The sequence below is a fragment of the Sander vitreus genome, chromosome 24 (genome assembly GCF_031162955.1).
Source record: "Sander vitreus isolate 19-12246 chromosome 24, sanVit1, whole genome shotgun sequence".
In the NCBI taxonomy this organism is placed as follows: domain Eukaryota; kingdom Metazoa; phylum Chordata; class Actinopteri; order Perciformes; family Percidae; genus Sander; species Sander vitreus.
In genome coordinates this window covers 3,508,691-3,525,000 of record NC_135878.1, presented here as the reverse complement: position 1 = coordinate 3,525,000, position 16,310 = coordinate 3,508,691, and the positions used below count along the sequence as shown (strand labels likewise).

Below are 16,310 nucleotides of genomic sequence, written 5' to 3'. Positions count from 1 at the left end.
GTTATCACCGGTTTCTTCGGAGGCGTCCTCACACTCATAGGGATGAAATGCACTAAAATAGGCGGATCAGAGATTGCCAATATGAGGGTGACCTTTGCAGGCGGTATTACCTACCTGGTTTCAGGTAAAAAATATTTTTGTTGTTTTTGAGTTCAATTAAACTTGAAAATTATGCAATCAGGATGTTTCAATTTATATATTTTGTGATAGGATTCTGTGGAATGATCACGTACTCATGGTGGGCCAACAAAGTCATAACAGAATTCTTGGATCCAAATTTCCTAGCACAGAAGTGAGTACTTTTGAAGGTGTATGATTGTTATTATAAGTTCCCTGGAAGTGATATTTAAAAATGGGGATGAAAAAGTGCAGAAATACTAAGCATAACTCTTCCAAATACCTCGATACTTGCTGTTCAGATATGAACTTGGAGCTGCAATTTTCATTGGCTGGGGTGGCTCCATCCTTCTCCTCTCTGGAGGGACAGTGCTGTGTTACTTCTCTGGAAAAGGTCTAACATCAAGGTAAATATAAGACCTCCATATTTCACTTAAACTGTTGTATTGTCTCTGTAATCTTTATTTATGACAGTGACTAGCTGTGTTGCTATCAAAGCCAATGTATTTCCTGTTTCAGTAATGTCAACAGTTCTGCAAAAAGCTCACGTAGAGCAGCCACTTATGCCTCTGCCCGGACCAGACGGACCTACATGCTTCCGGCCTCGGCGTCCAGAGTGACCCTGGTGCCGCCGTTGTTTTATGAAGGCAGGAAGAGCCAAGCAAGCATAGCAACCAATGCAACAAGAAAAGCCAGCGTCACCTTTAACAGGGACAGCTTCGTCTGAGCCAGAGGTAGAAGAGCTAGAAAAGTTACTTTAAAGATTTAAAAATCTACTTGTATCTACGACTGGTATCAATCTTCTAATCAAACTCATGGCAACAAAGCACATAAGCGTATTTACCAAAAAGTTGAACATTTCCTTTAATGAGGTTATGCACGACTGGAAATATAATTTCTGTTACCAAAGTAAAGCTAAGTAATCCAGACCCTGCAATACGGCTATGTTGTTGTTTTTAAAAACTTTGTATTTATGGCTGTTTTTGTCTTTCATCAGGGAGAACCTTTGATTCTTCATATCTATCTGCCTGCTTTGTTCTTTTAAAAACAGGCTGAAAGGTTCAGTACAAAGCAGAATCATTGCTCACAATGCACTCTCTTCCAGCTAGGTGGCACCACAGCATGTAATATTAATTAGTACTTGTTTACAAATCTGTTGAAAATGAAAAGTTCTCCATGCTTTTCTATGGTTGTGCCTTAGGTTGTTTCTTGTAGCCATTATTGATCATTCTCGTGACTTAGAGATCACCAGAGATACTATGAATACAAAACAATATTACCATCATTAGTTTTTTGTTGTTAAAACTTTTAATTTGAATTCAGCGTCCCTATGTTTCCTTTCCTTTGTTTTCTGTCAATTTTCATATCGAGTTGTTCTGCACCTGAACTTCTTCTGAGTTGCCAGAAGATGGCACTCAAAATCAGACAATCCAACAAATGACAATGATGTTTTGTATACGTATTATCTATGGTGATCTATTAGTCACATTAGTGATCACTGGTCAACCTCAGATTTCATCCTGATAAAGGTTAGATGGTTGAAAATGTTTAGGAAACAGCATGGAATGATGGGTGACCAATGATATTTAAGGAAGCCAACGCTGCCAGAACAGGACGCCGACACAGCTGTCACTTCCCATACAAAAACAGTTCTACAAATGAGCTTCATGGCCGAGACAGGCAGCCAGAGTGAAGCACTGACATTGAGGATTTTATGTCTGCAACCAGACAGTTACTTTTAATTGACTGTCACACGTGTAGGTGGTTGGCAGTGGTGGAGAAAGTATTCAAATTATTTACTTATGTAAAAGTAGCCAAACCACACTATAAAAAATAATGCCCGTCATTTTGTTGTCACATTTTTGTACTTTAATGTTGTATTTGGTCGAGGTGAAGCTAATTTTAACTACTTCATGTACTGTTGTTTTATCTTTTTTTTTTTTCTTTTTTTTTTACTCTAACCTTGCATTAAACAATAACTGCTTGTTTTGTTTTTATTTGTATGTATAGCATATTTGAGAACTTTGAATAGTGCTACATAAGTCTTATTTATCATTATTATTAAATCAGAAAATTAACTAGTCACAGCTGTTAATCTGCCTTTACATTACAATCCTTTAGCCATGATCCCGAAACAATGACACTGGAGGGAAGGACCAAAACATGAATGATGAGTGAATGATTGTATGTCATGTTACAAACTCTGCACCCCGGTTGTTAAGGAATTGTTTTGTGGCTTTGATTTAACTTGAAATGCTTACATATGGGTATCTATTTGTTTCATATATTGAACGACCTTTCAAAGATACTGTTATTCTTCTGAAAAACAAAACAGGTACATTTCTTCAATTTAGTTTTTTTTCTTTTAACATCAAATATAATTTTTGACATGCGGTCTGCAGAGCATTAGCTAACACGGACCTAATGTTAAAAATGATGTGATAAGAAGTCTTGCATGACTGGAAATGTGAATTATCTTATTAAACCAAAGTGTGAAGACAATGATAATGTGACAAATTCAGAATGAATCAGTTTGGGTTATTCTGCTTGTGCCCAGATTGTTTCATGTAAAAATGAAGTTCAAGTATGTATTCCACAAAGAAATCTTTTTATTGCTTGTATAAATATTTGTTGTACAAAATCCCATCTCATTGCTTCATTTAACACATGAACGCATTATAAAATCTGATGTAAAAAATTATACACAAACTACATACAGCATCTCATTTGGAGTGTGGGTTATAATTCAGTGAAATGAAAAAAAGACTAGAGTTCAAAACTAAAAATAGTATAATCTAAGGGAAGCAAAGAATTGGCACAAGGCATTAGGTGAGACGGCTCGATCGAAGCTGTAATCTAATTTATCTTTAACACATTTATTAGATGGTCTTCTTTTCTATACAAATGTCTGAATCCAAGGTCCCTTTGTTAAGTATTGCTCTCTCTATCATAGCTTCCCTATAATAACAGTATGAAATATGGCATGGACTGTAGGTGTCAGAAGAGTTGACTGAGGTCTTTTGTGTCTGTGCTTTGCGTAGAGCTACATCACCTGATCAGCTGTAGTGTTTATTGTTATTTATTGCTAATGTCCTCGGAGTCGCTGATGTCACTGAGGGAGCACAGGCTGCTCTTTAGGGTGCTTCCTGTTCCTGCTTCAGTCAGACCTGCCGGGCACAACACAGACAGCCGTGTTTACGCTACTGCTTTACAGACAGGACAAGTCTAAAATAATCACTGCGACTTATTATAAAACCGCATCTATATGTAATGTCATTTTATTTACACAGGGACAATGCACAGTTAAACATTAACCTTGTATAAGAACAAGGAGCGACACATTGTACCAGGTTGTAGCACAATTGCTATTTTCCGCCTGTAGTCCCTGGGCAAATATTCAATGCGAGTGGAGTACAAAACATCATGTATACAATTTTACAAACACATTCCTATGTCCTGTGTCGGGAGAGTATTGCACTGATCTATGGCCGCAAAAGTAAAGGATGAATACTCCAACACGTCCTCCTATATTGAAGTTATTTCTGGAACTGACCTGATTTGGCACCCCTTCCTGTGGAGGTTCCCCAGACACTGGTGCTGGGTGAGTCCAGGCTCTTCCTCATTTGTCCAGAGCCCTGAGCTGGTTTCGACGTCTCCGGTTTGTCCTCTAAGGAGGAGACCACCCACTCACTGCTCTCCTCTAGATCTGTGTACTGTCACCACATACATAAACATTATTCAAACATTTAACCATGCAGTATGACCTGCACGAGGCTGACGCTTGATTCCACTACATAATGATATCAAATGAGCTAGCAACTTTGTACACCGAAGTTATGCACTGAGGTTCCATAATAGAGTGAATCTCACCGTGAGTTCCTGAATCATGTCCTTCCTCTCTGGTAAGATGCTGACGCCCCCTGCTGGTTTCTTTATCGCTCTCTCTGCAAACTGCTTCTCCATTTTTCTGGCCAGGTCATTGATTTTGTTCTCTAGGAGAAACCGACAATTCATTAAATACACAAATGTGTTACGTTAACTCATTCATCCATTCATTACTACAGTTTCCATTACCAATTATCTGTTGGTCAGTTATCTGATGATTTCTCAGATTTGAGATTTTTATAGACCATGAGTACAAACAAAATAATGACAATAATGACAAAATAAATGGTGCCTGGCAAGAATGAAGTGCAACATAAATTACTAACATTCTTCATGAAGACATCTAATTTACATTTACATATCTGACTATCTGAATAACAAAATTATAAATTAGGTTGATATCCAAGCCTTCATATATTCCAGGGACTTGGACGTGGATTCTGGTGTTGTTAACCCTCGAGGTCTGTCTGTCATTTTGTTTTTTTTATAAAATAGATGTTTCTTTTCAATATAAACCCTAGTTTAGATCACACGCTGACACACTTTTTAACCTCGTTTTGCCACCTTTCTATGAAATTATCGTCTAACCTCTGTTTGCAGCAGATCACATTGTTGCATGAGCCTGTGATGAGACAAACCACAGAGATCTATAACATCTGCTTAACCTGCAAGACCCATGGTAAAGGTGGGTGCTATAGCCTTAAAACAACATAATGATATTGCAGGGTAGTTGTTTTGCTCTAACAACATTTATGATTTGATAAAATACAGAAAAAGACTACATTTACTGCAGTCACAGACAAAGTTTGCCGCTTTGATTGGAATTTAAATAAGATGGTGCCTTGCTCTCCTGCGATTTCCGGCGTACTTAGTTACTCAATTTAATGAAATAAGTTGGTTGTGTTTGTTGATGTTTTAAAAGTCTTTTCACTGAAAACAGCTGAAAATTATGCTATGAGAACCAAAACAGTAAAGTTGTCGACTGGACAGCTAAACAAGAAGCTGAAACTCACTATAAAGTTCCGTAAAGCCGAGGGGAGCTGCAGATTCAGGTGATAATTCTCTGTAGGTACATCACCAGCAGCAACCCCTTTCACATTGTCACACTTTGTTCCATTGTCATTTCATTCATTAATAAAAACATTGATTATAGGAATGTTGCTGGCCAGATTCTGGCAAATATCAAACAGGAGAATTAATTGAACTCCACATCTTCCCTGAAAAACACTGGGTACCTCTCTTTAGCTTAGCATCATTGGTAAAGTTGTTTACTTTCTGAGTTCTGGAAAACCAGGCCAAACATAGCATCAAATGGAAAAACAAAACAAAACCTGGACACCGGTCGAGACTGACAGACAAATATAGTTAAATAAGTCAATCCTGTGGGTCAACATGAACTCATATATCGTCTCAAAATTTGAGACCTATCATGATTCAAAAGTAGTCTGTTCATGATGTTGAAGCGTTGACATTTTTTTTATAAATTTTTAAAGAGTATCTGGAACTCAGGATGCATACACAACTTGTGTGACTAACCTAAGCTAAAATATTTCATCTAATATCAACAGGAAAATCACATTTTTCTATATTTACTAATCAGGACAAACATCGCAAATGACACTATGCACCATTATCAAATGTAACCATTTTATGACTGCATAGAGGCAAATTATTTTGATATTTTGGTATGCTTTGAACTGGCAGTTTGGAGAATGGAAAACGTACCTATGCCAAAGTTTCTCTTATCCATGTTGCCGTTCTGGTCTTTGTAAGTCTGGAGACGCTTTGGGTCGATCTCCTGCAGCTCGCTGACCTCGGACCACTCCTCCTCATCACTCTCCATCGTTGTGACTGTAGTCCTGGTCACGCCGCCCACTGGCCCCCTGGCCTGCTGGGGGCTGGAGGAGAATAAGTGGGTGGCTGGAGCCGGCCTAGCCTGGACCGGACTGGCTTTGCTTGCTCTGATTTGGACCTGGTTTAGTCTGGGCTGTGGTGATTTGCCCCTGTGGTGTTTTTGCCGCTGTTCCTCCTCCATGTCTGTGTCCTCTTCTTCAGATTCTTCATCTGAACTGAAAGGAGGGGTCCTCAAGAATCACAGAAACAGTTTTTTTTACTAATTATTCAACATTTGTTTTTCTTAAAGCTATATAAAATATTAACTATTTAAGATTTTGTCAGACCTAATTCGTAACCAGCACACAGCAACAAATGTTATCTATACACTTTTATTATATTATATATATTTACTGTATATTATTTTATTTACAAAAACCCCCATTATTTTTTACTCTCCGCAGCCTGTTGCACCAGCGTCACAAAGGTTTGATTCTAAGTTTGAGTGTTAACAATAACTAGCTAGTTTCACACTAAACTCACTGCTTTGTTGCTCATACTAAGTCGACTTCAATCAAAACATTGTTGCAGAGCTGTATGACATATGAATATAGTCACTTCATATGTTGCATCATTAAGTCATCATTTAATCTTGGCAAAAGCATTTTGCTGAAGTCAACACCTTAACAAATCCAACTAACGGTTACTGTACAGCATAATACTGAGTGTGCATGCCAGCGTCAAGTCTGTGCTCCTGCTGTAAATATCAAAAAGCTCTATCTTAACTTGTTTCTAACTTGTTTGGTGCAACCTCAGATGCAGCTGCTTCTCTTATCCACTTTGTTGCAAAATACAAAAATGGTTTTGGGTGACTGTGTTAAGGTTTTGGTTGCATTTACATCTTTAGTATGTCAGGACTTCTCAAAGTCAAGACAAAGGACAATACGTTATGAGGGGTTTTCCATTTTAAGATTACTTTGTTGTTGTTAGTGACGTTGAATATACAGTTGGAGTGTATCCGAACGTAGTACGGATCACGGATTCCAGGGTTTGGCACCCATGTGAAGCGGGATAATTGCAAAGTTGAACCTTCATGATCAGTGTGAAATATTTTTACTGCCGCTGTTACGTGACCAGGGCACAGCAGAGCTGCGGAGTCACCTCTTCAGCTTGTTCAAGTCCCAGTGAGTCAGGACAATGCCGATAAAGCAGTGGCAAGTCTGGTTACAGTTTTCAAAAACGTTCGCTGCAATATAAAATGGCGGGCCGAAAATAGTGGCAGTGTGGTAACACTGCCACACACAACAGCGTTTCTATGCCCTGGTGACAGATTGACAGGCTGGAGGTTATAGGGACAGGTTTGGGAGGGGAATGGGAGATAAGGAGGGGATTTATTTTGTGTGGTGTGTAAAATGTTGTAATGTAAATAGGAATAATAGGTTTGGACTTGTTTTTTACAACTGAAATACATGTTTTGTTATTACTGAATGAGTAGGCTACCTAAAAAAAGGTACCAATGGGTAGCAGTACCAAATTCCAGATACTGGTATCGGTACAAAAGCAGAGTATTCAACTTGAATGCATGTTGCTTAAAAGCTAAGTTGATTAAATGTTATTTTGTAATTGCCAGTTGTTCCGGACCTTGAATAAAAATCAGATGCGGACCTTTGAATAATAAGTTTGAGAGCCCCTGGTATATGTAATGTATTCTCATTCAATCCTTGATTATCAGGACACATGTTAACACCAATGAGACATTTATGGAGAACGACAATAAACCACTTCATTTTATACACAGTTTGTTCTTTACTTGGATGCGAAGGTCCTCAGAGCGGCCTTGGGTGTAGATGTCTTGGGTTGGGTGGTGGCCTTGATCCTTGGTGCCGGCTGGGGGGTCTTGGGCTGTTTGACTGCAGGTCCAGACGCCACCTGGGTCGCTCTGGAGGGCAGGCTACTGGATCGAGGGCGGATCTGCAACACTGCACGCAGAAAAAAACAGATAATATAAACATAATTAGCGGATCAGTCACTGACTGTGTCAGAGCTTAAATCAGCTAATGTGGCGGCAAACAAGCTTTCCCAGATTAGACGCATAGTGTTGGATGCACATGCGGTCAGAACCAATTACAAGCCGCTAATGCAAAAGTGGATGACAACAAGCTAGCACAAAGTAGTGCATACAGTGCGATTATTATTGGCCTGTGGGCAGAGTAGAACTAAGCAAGACGATCTAATGTGCTAAGACGCTTTTTGATGACTCACCTTGAACTGATTGTCTGGATCTGGCCTGTGACTCAGGAGCAGGGTCGCTGCCTCTCCTCTGACCGCCCAGCTTCTGCTCCACAGTGCTGGCTATCTCCTCCCGATGGCGCCAGTACTCAGGCATCCCCTTTGCAATGCTCTGCCGCTTCGAATGCACCCTGGCCAGGATGGAGGCGAGCTCCTTGTCCTTCAGACCACTCTGATCCTGAGGAGAGGTAGAGGACATTATGAGCAATAGTTACAAAACAGGTTCGGTAAAAGAACATTTAAGAGTATTTTCTTTCTGTATGTTGTACAATGGTTCTTACTCCTAAATTCCACCAGGCTTTGCGCTGCATTAGCAATAGCTGCCACTCAAGACAGTCGTCCCAGAAGTATGCGAGAAGCGGCTCTCTCTAAAAATATGCACCAGGAATATTTTGGATGTGAGTAGCGGGGCGTTAAAAGGGAGTGGAAGGGCTCGGGCTCGAGTTGGGCAGGCAAAACGCTCCACTCGGATGCTCCCGGTGTGGTATGACGCATAGCGGCTGACGGAACAAAACTGGAATGCGGCGCATCTGCGCCTGGTGGAATTTCGGGGTTAGGCTTCCTGAACCTTACTTGAAAGTGTGAACTTACAGGCTTGACTCCCAGGTTCTCCAGCTTCTCAATAACAGCCTGCTCAAGATCTGGCCGCATCTCTTTCTTGATGTTGGGGTTCCTTTTTAGAGCACTGGTGGTCATCCTGTGCTTCTTCTCTGGTACAGGCTCGGGCTTCTTCTCCACTGGCCTCCTCTCAGAGAAGCTGCTTGAGTCTGTAAAAGAAATCTCACGTAAATCAGCCATTTATGGATAATTAGGCTCCAATCACAGGCGGCAGAGGCATAAGAAGAAAAAAGAGCATGCATTTGCCAACTTTCACAGCAAGCTCCATGCCAAATGTTTAGTTGGGTAGATGGATATGACTGCAGTGGGGCAGGCAGAAGAGGAGAATGCCTGCAAGTTTATTTGCAACAAGATGACGGATTGATGAAATGATCAGCAATGCTGACATGGCAGGCATCAACGAATGTCAACAATCAGCTTGCTTTCCTAAAAGTGTGGACAGAGATGATTTCAGTCCCGACACAGACTGATGCATCCATGCAGACAGCATGCAGTCGACCGGCTCTGTTGGTTTTATTTCCTCTTTTACCTTTCTCCTCCTCTGACAGCTCCTGTATAGGATCCAGCTTAGGAGCAGAGACTGGCTCCTCTAATTGGACAGCACATGAGGTCAATGGTCATTGAAAGTCAAGGAGTCAGAGAAAATATGTGTTAAAAAGAGAGGAGGGGTACTAATGTGGTGACAGCACTGCTTAATTCAGTTTGCTATCTGAAATGTAAATCCTTCATGCATGAAAGCACATGCTCAGCCTCTGTTGGGGTGACAATGTTTTTATATTCTTATTTCCTTATGACAGCTGGCCTTTTACTAACTTACCAAGTACAACTCTTTTTGGTTTAGGCTCTGGAGCTGGTGCACTGGCGATGACTGAAAAACAGAGAATGCGATGAATGTATTAAGATCATACACGCAGTTTCCTTCAATGAAAAACGTTGCTGATGAAAACATAAGGAAAATCCATACCTGGTACTTCCACTATTTGGATGGGTGGATTTGAGGAAATATTCCTTATCTGGTGAAAGAAAAATGAGGACTTGTTATATCTGGTCATTTTTTGTCAGTGGATCAATTTAAAAAATGTCAGGGAGGAATGGAACAAGAAGCAGCAGCAGCCGGTGTAAGCTTTTAGATGAGGTGTTAACAGCGTGTACCTCTAACAAACTCCTTTCACCGTTCCCTGCATTTGTGTGGAAAACTACCCTTGCTGTGTTGCACCAGGAAATCAGATTGCGGTTCATGGCATGATGGAAATAAGACCAATTATTGACTGACTTGTTTATTAAAACAAAGCAAGTTTTGTTGTATTTCTATATTTTTTGAAAACTAGCTGCTCAAAGCGTGTCTGCTGCCCCCAGAATTCTGGAACCTGTAGTTTTAAACCACACTTGTTGTTACCACTAGTAACCATGGGGGAATATGGAATTATTCCAGGAAAAGCATCAGCTTCCTGTGCACTGTGGTTCCTGTCAAATGTACAGTATCATCATGTCTCAATACAACACAGTCTGAGCCCATGAAGCAAATACAGGATATCCTCAACAAGGGCTGACCCTCCGCCTCACTTCCTCTCCAGACATAATCACACTGGGCGGTGATGGCTGTGTGAGTGGGAGTCAGTGCTAACCTGCTCCCTCGGAGCCCGGATGGTTTGCTCCTTCTCCTGCAGCCTCCTGCTCATCTCCTGCTGCAGCCTTTGGCTGCTCTCCTGGTGCTCCAACACAGACAACTGCATTCTGCTCAACTCGTTCAGCAACTGGAAGATGACAGGAAGAAGATGCATTTTTCAGCTTCCAACACATTTCTAACTAAACCTTGTTAAGTATTTCACTTATAGAGTACTAGTTTTAATGGTATTATATGACAAATAATCAAACATATAGAGATGTTACTGATACCAGTATCGGAAAAGCCTCCGATACTGCCTAAAATGCTGGTATCGGTATCGTACGTAATTTAGCCTAGAAGAAAAACTACTTTAAAAGTAGTTTGTTCTTTTTCCGTTATGACTGACTGTCAAACTGGATCATAAAAGAAAGCTCTATGGCATTCATTGTTTGCGTTTGTTTCACAAAAAGTCAGGCCGTACAACAAAGATAGAAATCATATCATATCCACACAGGGATAGTAGTATAGAGATGTTAAAAACATAATACAATATATGACACCATGGTATCGGATCAGTACTTGTATCGGAAAGCAAAAAATGGTATCAGAACATCTCTAAAAACATACCTGATTCTTTTCAGACTCGTGTTGGGCCTTTATTTCCTGCAGCCTGGATCCCCACTTTTTGTCCTAGAAGAGAATATTTTTTGTACTTAAAATAACTTCATTCACTTTTAGGTTTGAAAACAATCTCTCCCCTCTACACTAACCTGTTTCTTCATTTGATGTTCCAGCTTTTGCATGGCTTGTATCTGCATCTCTCTGTAGTTGTCCAGATCTCTCTCGGGCTGCGAGTGAACAGGGCTGGCTGGTTTTTCATGCCTGGCTGTCTGATTCTGATTTGCTTCCTATGAATAAAACCACATGTGAAATAGTTCAAAAAAAGAGGTAGGGATAGAAGATATCCCAAAGACCAAATTAATATGAAATATAAAGAAGCTGCTAATTGGATTATCAAAGTATCATTTTCATACATTGAGAGCTTGAACATTTCGGGTGTAAAGAAACTCCATCTCCCTGCGCATGCCATCCCTGCTGTCTTCTATCTTTCTGTCCATGCGTGCCATCTCCTCAGCCTTAAAACGGTCCAATTCTCTCAGCAGGTCCCTGTGCATGGACTGCTGCTCTTTTTCCTGGAATCACAACAAAATAGAAAAGAGCTCAGTCACTACAAACCCACAAATGATTGGTATACAAGTAGAAACTTAAATATTCTTTCAAAAGGTTTTATTTTTGGAGTTACTCAAAATCAGGTGTGTAACCAACAGCCCAACGATATTTAGTTTACCATCATATATGCCAAAAGATTTAACAACTAATCCATTCACTGACCAATCGTTCCAGCTCTGTCACAGTGGTCTGGTTTTCCTACCTGAGCTGTTTTGGCTTGCAAGTCCTGTTGCTGCTGAACAATCTGCTCCTTCAGACTGTTGATCTCCAGTTTAAGGCTTTCAATCTGAGATTTCTTCTCACTGTCTGACCGCAACTCTGGAATAATGTAACGGACAAAAAACAATATATTGTACGTAATGATACAATGCGAAGGAACCTGCAAAGACTTGCTAATTTTGGACCCTGGGTACAGCCCTACAAGACTCCATCCTTAAATGCTGTAATGTGTCTTCCGAGTAAGTGATTTATCTGACTCCTACCTTTAGTATAGTATTATCACTCACTCACTCTCTCTGTCCCTCTTCTAAACTGCTCAGCAAACCTTCATGACTGGCCAACTTACCAATCTCATACTCGTCAGGGTGGCGGCGCTGCATGTGATTCTGGAGAAACGAGGAATTGAGGAAGGATTTATCACAATGTGGACACTAAAAGAAACAAACACAATACAGGCATTAATATATCCCGCTGTGCAATTTTGAAAATGGGAGTAAATCTCAAGCAGCAAACACTGGGGTAACACTGAAAGGACAGTTTAGATGAAGTATCAGCGAGCTGATACGACATTTTCAGTAACATATGTTTAACATTGCTCCTTGAACTTCAACAACTGTTTCACAAATCAAAAGGCAATCACTTAAGTCAGGGTTGTGTCCGAAATCCCTCTCTATTTAGAGCACAACACCCTGCAACTAAAGAAAATACACACACACACACACACACACACACACACACACACACACACACACACACACACACTAATAGACAAAACACAAGCAGATGAAGAAAACATCACCAACTCAACCACACATGCACAGCATTTAGAAAAAAAACACTGCAAAGAAATAAAACACAGGCACATTGAGAAACACAATGATCAGTTTGACAACACATAAGCAGCATAACAATATTTGCTGCAAATATAGAAAAAGAAAACAAGGCCCGAAATTATGATGTTGTGTTTATTTGCTAATTGTTTCTGTATTTGGTTGTGTTTTTTATAGTTGCATTTTGTTATGCTGCACAGAGGTTTGAAAATGTGAAATGTATTATTCAAATGGATGGATACTACTGTTGAAGTCACAGTGAGTCAGTGTAGTTAGGCTGCAATTAACACTTACTCCAAGGATCGATTAATCTGCACAATGCAATGCGTCACATTTCCTAGTCCAAAATCTCGTAAACTACTGGGTGCCTATTATATAGGGAGTAGTAAATGAGGTTTCAGACAAAGCCCAGTTTGATGCTGAGATTACGCTCCAAACAGGAGCGTCTGCTGAGTTCAGGCATGTTTTTTTCAAACAGACACATAGCGTGAGTGATGTTGATTTGCTCCCTGCTGCAGGCGTCACTACACTTCAGCTCACTAACACTTAACAACTAGACTAGATGATGTCTATGCTACACACACACACACACACACACACACAAACACACACACGCTACATTTAACTCTGCCGCTCATTGTGCCTGTGACTTCATTCAATGTTAAACCTGCTGCTACTGATATCTTGTCACAACATACGGCTGCCAAGATTCAAAGGCTGCCACATGACACAGAGAAGAAGTGCGCCGCTACAATGAATAAGTCTGTAAGTGATGCAATTAAATTAAAGGGTTTGGAATAACTGTGAAAATTGCGAGTGGAATTAAGTTAGTCTTCAAGTGAGAGCCCTGTGTGTGTGTGTGTGTGTGTGTGTGTGTGTGTGTGTGTGTGTGTGTGTGTGTTTGGTAGAAACCTGGAGCCATGGCAAGCAACAAATGCCAAAGGTCCTCAAAAGGACACAAACCTCTCTATCAATTATTGAGCCACCTCTGTTAGCTGAGCTTCTGGCGCACACCTAGCAACCACATGCTGTCATGACACACTATATCTGTTGCCTTGGCAACCGCTTGGTTAGGTCAGCTGCAGCCATACACTTGAAGAACAGAGGGAGAATTTTGATTTGGGGTATAAATAACTTAAAGGTAAGTGAGCTACCTAACAGAGACAACATTTACAGGCAGAGGGATCCAACAGATAAACCAACAGCATCTAAAACACGCACGTCTTCAACAATACTAAAGAGGACAGAATGCTCTACAAGGACATGTGAGGGTGGGGGACGTGGGAGTCAGCCGGTCATCTTGATGACTGCTGCCGTTGTCACCCTTTTGTAAGTGGATTGAAAAAACGTATTGCTGCCAATGACACCATCTGTTCTGCAGCTAAATCCTATTCTTCCAGTCTCAAAACAGAGCTTATTATAACCACACCAAAACAAGGCTGCCACAGCAGGTTTTTTACAATGCATAACAACCATTTTAGGACCAATATATTGTCAGGCTCTGATACAAGCCTTCAACCAATTTCTTTTTTTTTCCTCCAAACCCTGGTGTGAAATGCACAAAGCCGGAGCTGTGAATAGATCTTGGGAACGATGACAGCGTTGGGGCCCCTAAGGAGGAGGAGCGAAGGGGGTGGGGGTGATGAAGCTAGCTGTCGGCTTGCCAAACATATGCGAGATGCAAATGGTGACCGATACCCACAGAGTGTGAGCGTTTAGCGTGTCAGCGGTACCTTGTGGCTGCTGCTGATTCGTGGCGTGAGCATGGACTGCTGGGTGCGAATAACCCTCCTCCTCTGCTTGAGCTCGGCGGTCAGTGTCTTCACCTTCTCATCCTGCTTCTTCTGCTGAGCCAGCAGCTGCTCGCGGTCCCTGTCAGCGGCCGCCAGCCGCTCCTCCACCGCACGCAGGTTGAGGGTGAGAAATTCCTGGCAGTGGAGGAGCCACTCCACTGTGAGCTGGGCCAGCTGCAAGAGCTTGACCAGAGCTGGGTCCACAGGGCACTGGCACCGCTGACATCGCTCCCCATCCAAGCTGCAGAATGTAACACTGCTGATGTGCTCCTGCAGGGCGTCCACATCCAGCTGGCTCACCACCAGGTCTATGTCCACGGCGTTAATTCGCCGCCAGTCCACGCTCTCCCTGCGCGGGCGGAACTTGAAAGGAAGGATGGCGGGGGCTCCGCTGGATGGAGTCATGCTGGATGAAGGTACAGAGTGCTGGCTGAGTGGGGAATTCAGGAGGGATGGGACCCCTGCTGATGAGTGGGTCCCCTGGGTGTCACTGGTGTAGGGGTAGTATGCTCCGTTGTGAAATGGCTGAAACAAAGACCAAAGAGAAGATTTAAATCCGCATTTACACTGTGCAAATTTCAACAATTCACATTTAGCATAAAATATACACGCTACACAATCACAGGAAGAGAGAGAAAGAAAGAAAAAAAGACAGTCAGCAGCATCTGATTTGAGGTAAAACAACAGAGCACAGATTCCACCACTGTCGATGCAATCTCCATCTACCTATTACGCTGTTGCTGTCCTGATGCAGCTGTGCTCGCCTTACCATCTTCGACTGATTATGCCTTTACGGAGAGAAAGAAATCGAAGACCCGTTGTTCCTCTCCGGTTCCGCCCCCTTGCAGGCAGCTCAACGCGACAACGCCGAGGCTGGGCGTCCGCCACGTTACCATGGAGACAGAGACTAACGTCCCTGGAGAGAGAAATGTTATCAAAACACTGCATGCAATCAGCAAATGTTTCCCTACAGTGTGTGGGAGATGGACTAGCTAGCTACGTCCTGTGGGAAAGACAGCAATACATCTTAAAGTCGCCCACTCGACTTAAGCAAACCAATAAAACGCAACCTAATTTACCTGCAAATGAGCACGAGGAGGTTAAGCGAAAATGGTTTCCTTGCTAACAGCAAATAGCGCTAACGGTAATTTCTTGGCATCACGTTTCCGAAACAATCACTTCATGTTGGGGCAGGCTTTTTATACCCTTGCTTGACCTAAACCTAAACAATGGCACACATGCTTGAACTTGTCTAAGCAACGGTTAAGATGTCGTTTTAGGTACAAAACATTTCACAAACTGTCAGTCAAGTAATGATAGTTACGTTAACGTTTTTTTCAAACCTCTAACGTTAACGTTAACGTTACTTGCATGGCTAGCTAACGGACATTTTTTAGTGAAGGTGTTGGGCAAAACTTTAAACAACGTAACTACAACAGTATTATATATCACCAACAATTGTGAATTTTAAATGTTGTAAAATACTGCAGGACTTCATTAAAACAACTTACCGGAGGGTTTGTGTTACTAATTCACAGCCTTTGGACAAGTTTTCTAGCAACGGGACCCCAGGCGATTTCAGGGTGACGTAGCTGCTGGTCTCCACATTCCTAAATCCCTGCTTACAAAAAAAAAAGACCGCCATAAAGCTAACTGCAATGACAAAATGAACTTCCGGTAATTAACTTCAAATTAAAACGTTGATGAATAACAAAAAAATAAAACATCTTTTTAGGGTAGGGTTATTTCCCTGGCAAATGACTGCAGATGAAAATGTGTCAATGAATCTGGCACATACACATACATTTAATTTAGATCTGTAAATACCTCTTAGTAATACAGCTTAGATCATAGCCAAAGGGGGAAAAGACGTTTTATGGCATTTACACA

At 41.4% G+C, this 16,310-nt stretch overlaps 2 protein-coding genes across 4 annotated transcripts in view; one reads left to right on the top strand and one right to left on the bottom strand.

Moving 5' to 3' along the window:
- cldn10d (claudin 10d) overlaps positions 1–2,619 on the top strand; it is a 4,936-nt gene extending 2,317 nt beyond the window's left edge. The window contains exons 2-5 of the mRNA XM_078243377.1: positions 1–124; positions 211–292; positions 420–524; positions 637–2,619. The exon at positions 1–124 is cut by the window's left edge and continues 38 nt beyond it. Of these exons, the coding sequence (XP_078099503.1) occupies positions 1–124; positions 211–292; positions 420–524; positions 637–844 (519 nt within the window). The 3' untranslated portion in view covers positions 845–2,619. The remainder of the gene's footprint in view (positions 125–210; positions 293–419; positions 525–636) is intronic.
- Positions 2,620–2,708: 89 nt separating this feature from the next.
- Positions 2,709–16,034, bottom strand: dzip1 (DAZ interacting zinc finger protein 1). Of its 3 annotated transcripts, none has more exons than XM_078243375.1 (18): positions 15,932–16,034; positions 15,147–15,336; positions 14,361–14,945; positions 12,144–12,228; positions 11,781–11,896; positions 11,383–11,541; positions 11,119–11,256; positions 10,976–11,038; positions 10,368–10,496; positions 9,707–9,755; positions 9,560–9,610; positions 8,716–8,891; positions 8,098–8,302; positions 7,646–7,814; positions 5,728–6,086; positions 3,988–4,109; positions 3,671–3,830; positions 2,709–3,284 (listed from the first exon to the last, which is right to left on the bottom strand). In XM_078243375.1, exons 3-18 carry the CDS (start codon positions 14,823–14,825, stop codon positions 3,193–3,195), a joined length of 2,538 nt encoding a protein of 845 aa, XP_078099501.1. In that variant the 5' UTR covers positions 14,826–14,945; positions 15,147–15,336; positions 15,932–16,034; the 3' UTR covers positions 2,709–3,192. The 3 variants fall into 3 exon arrangements, with proteins under 3 accessions (XP_078099501.1, XP_078099499.1, XP_078099500.1); XM_078243373.1 differs by having other exon boundaries at positions 15,190–15,336; XM_078243374.1 differs by having other exon boundaries at positions 12,144–12,183; positions 15,190–15,336.
- Positions 16,035–16,310: the final 276 nt, after the last annotated feature.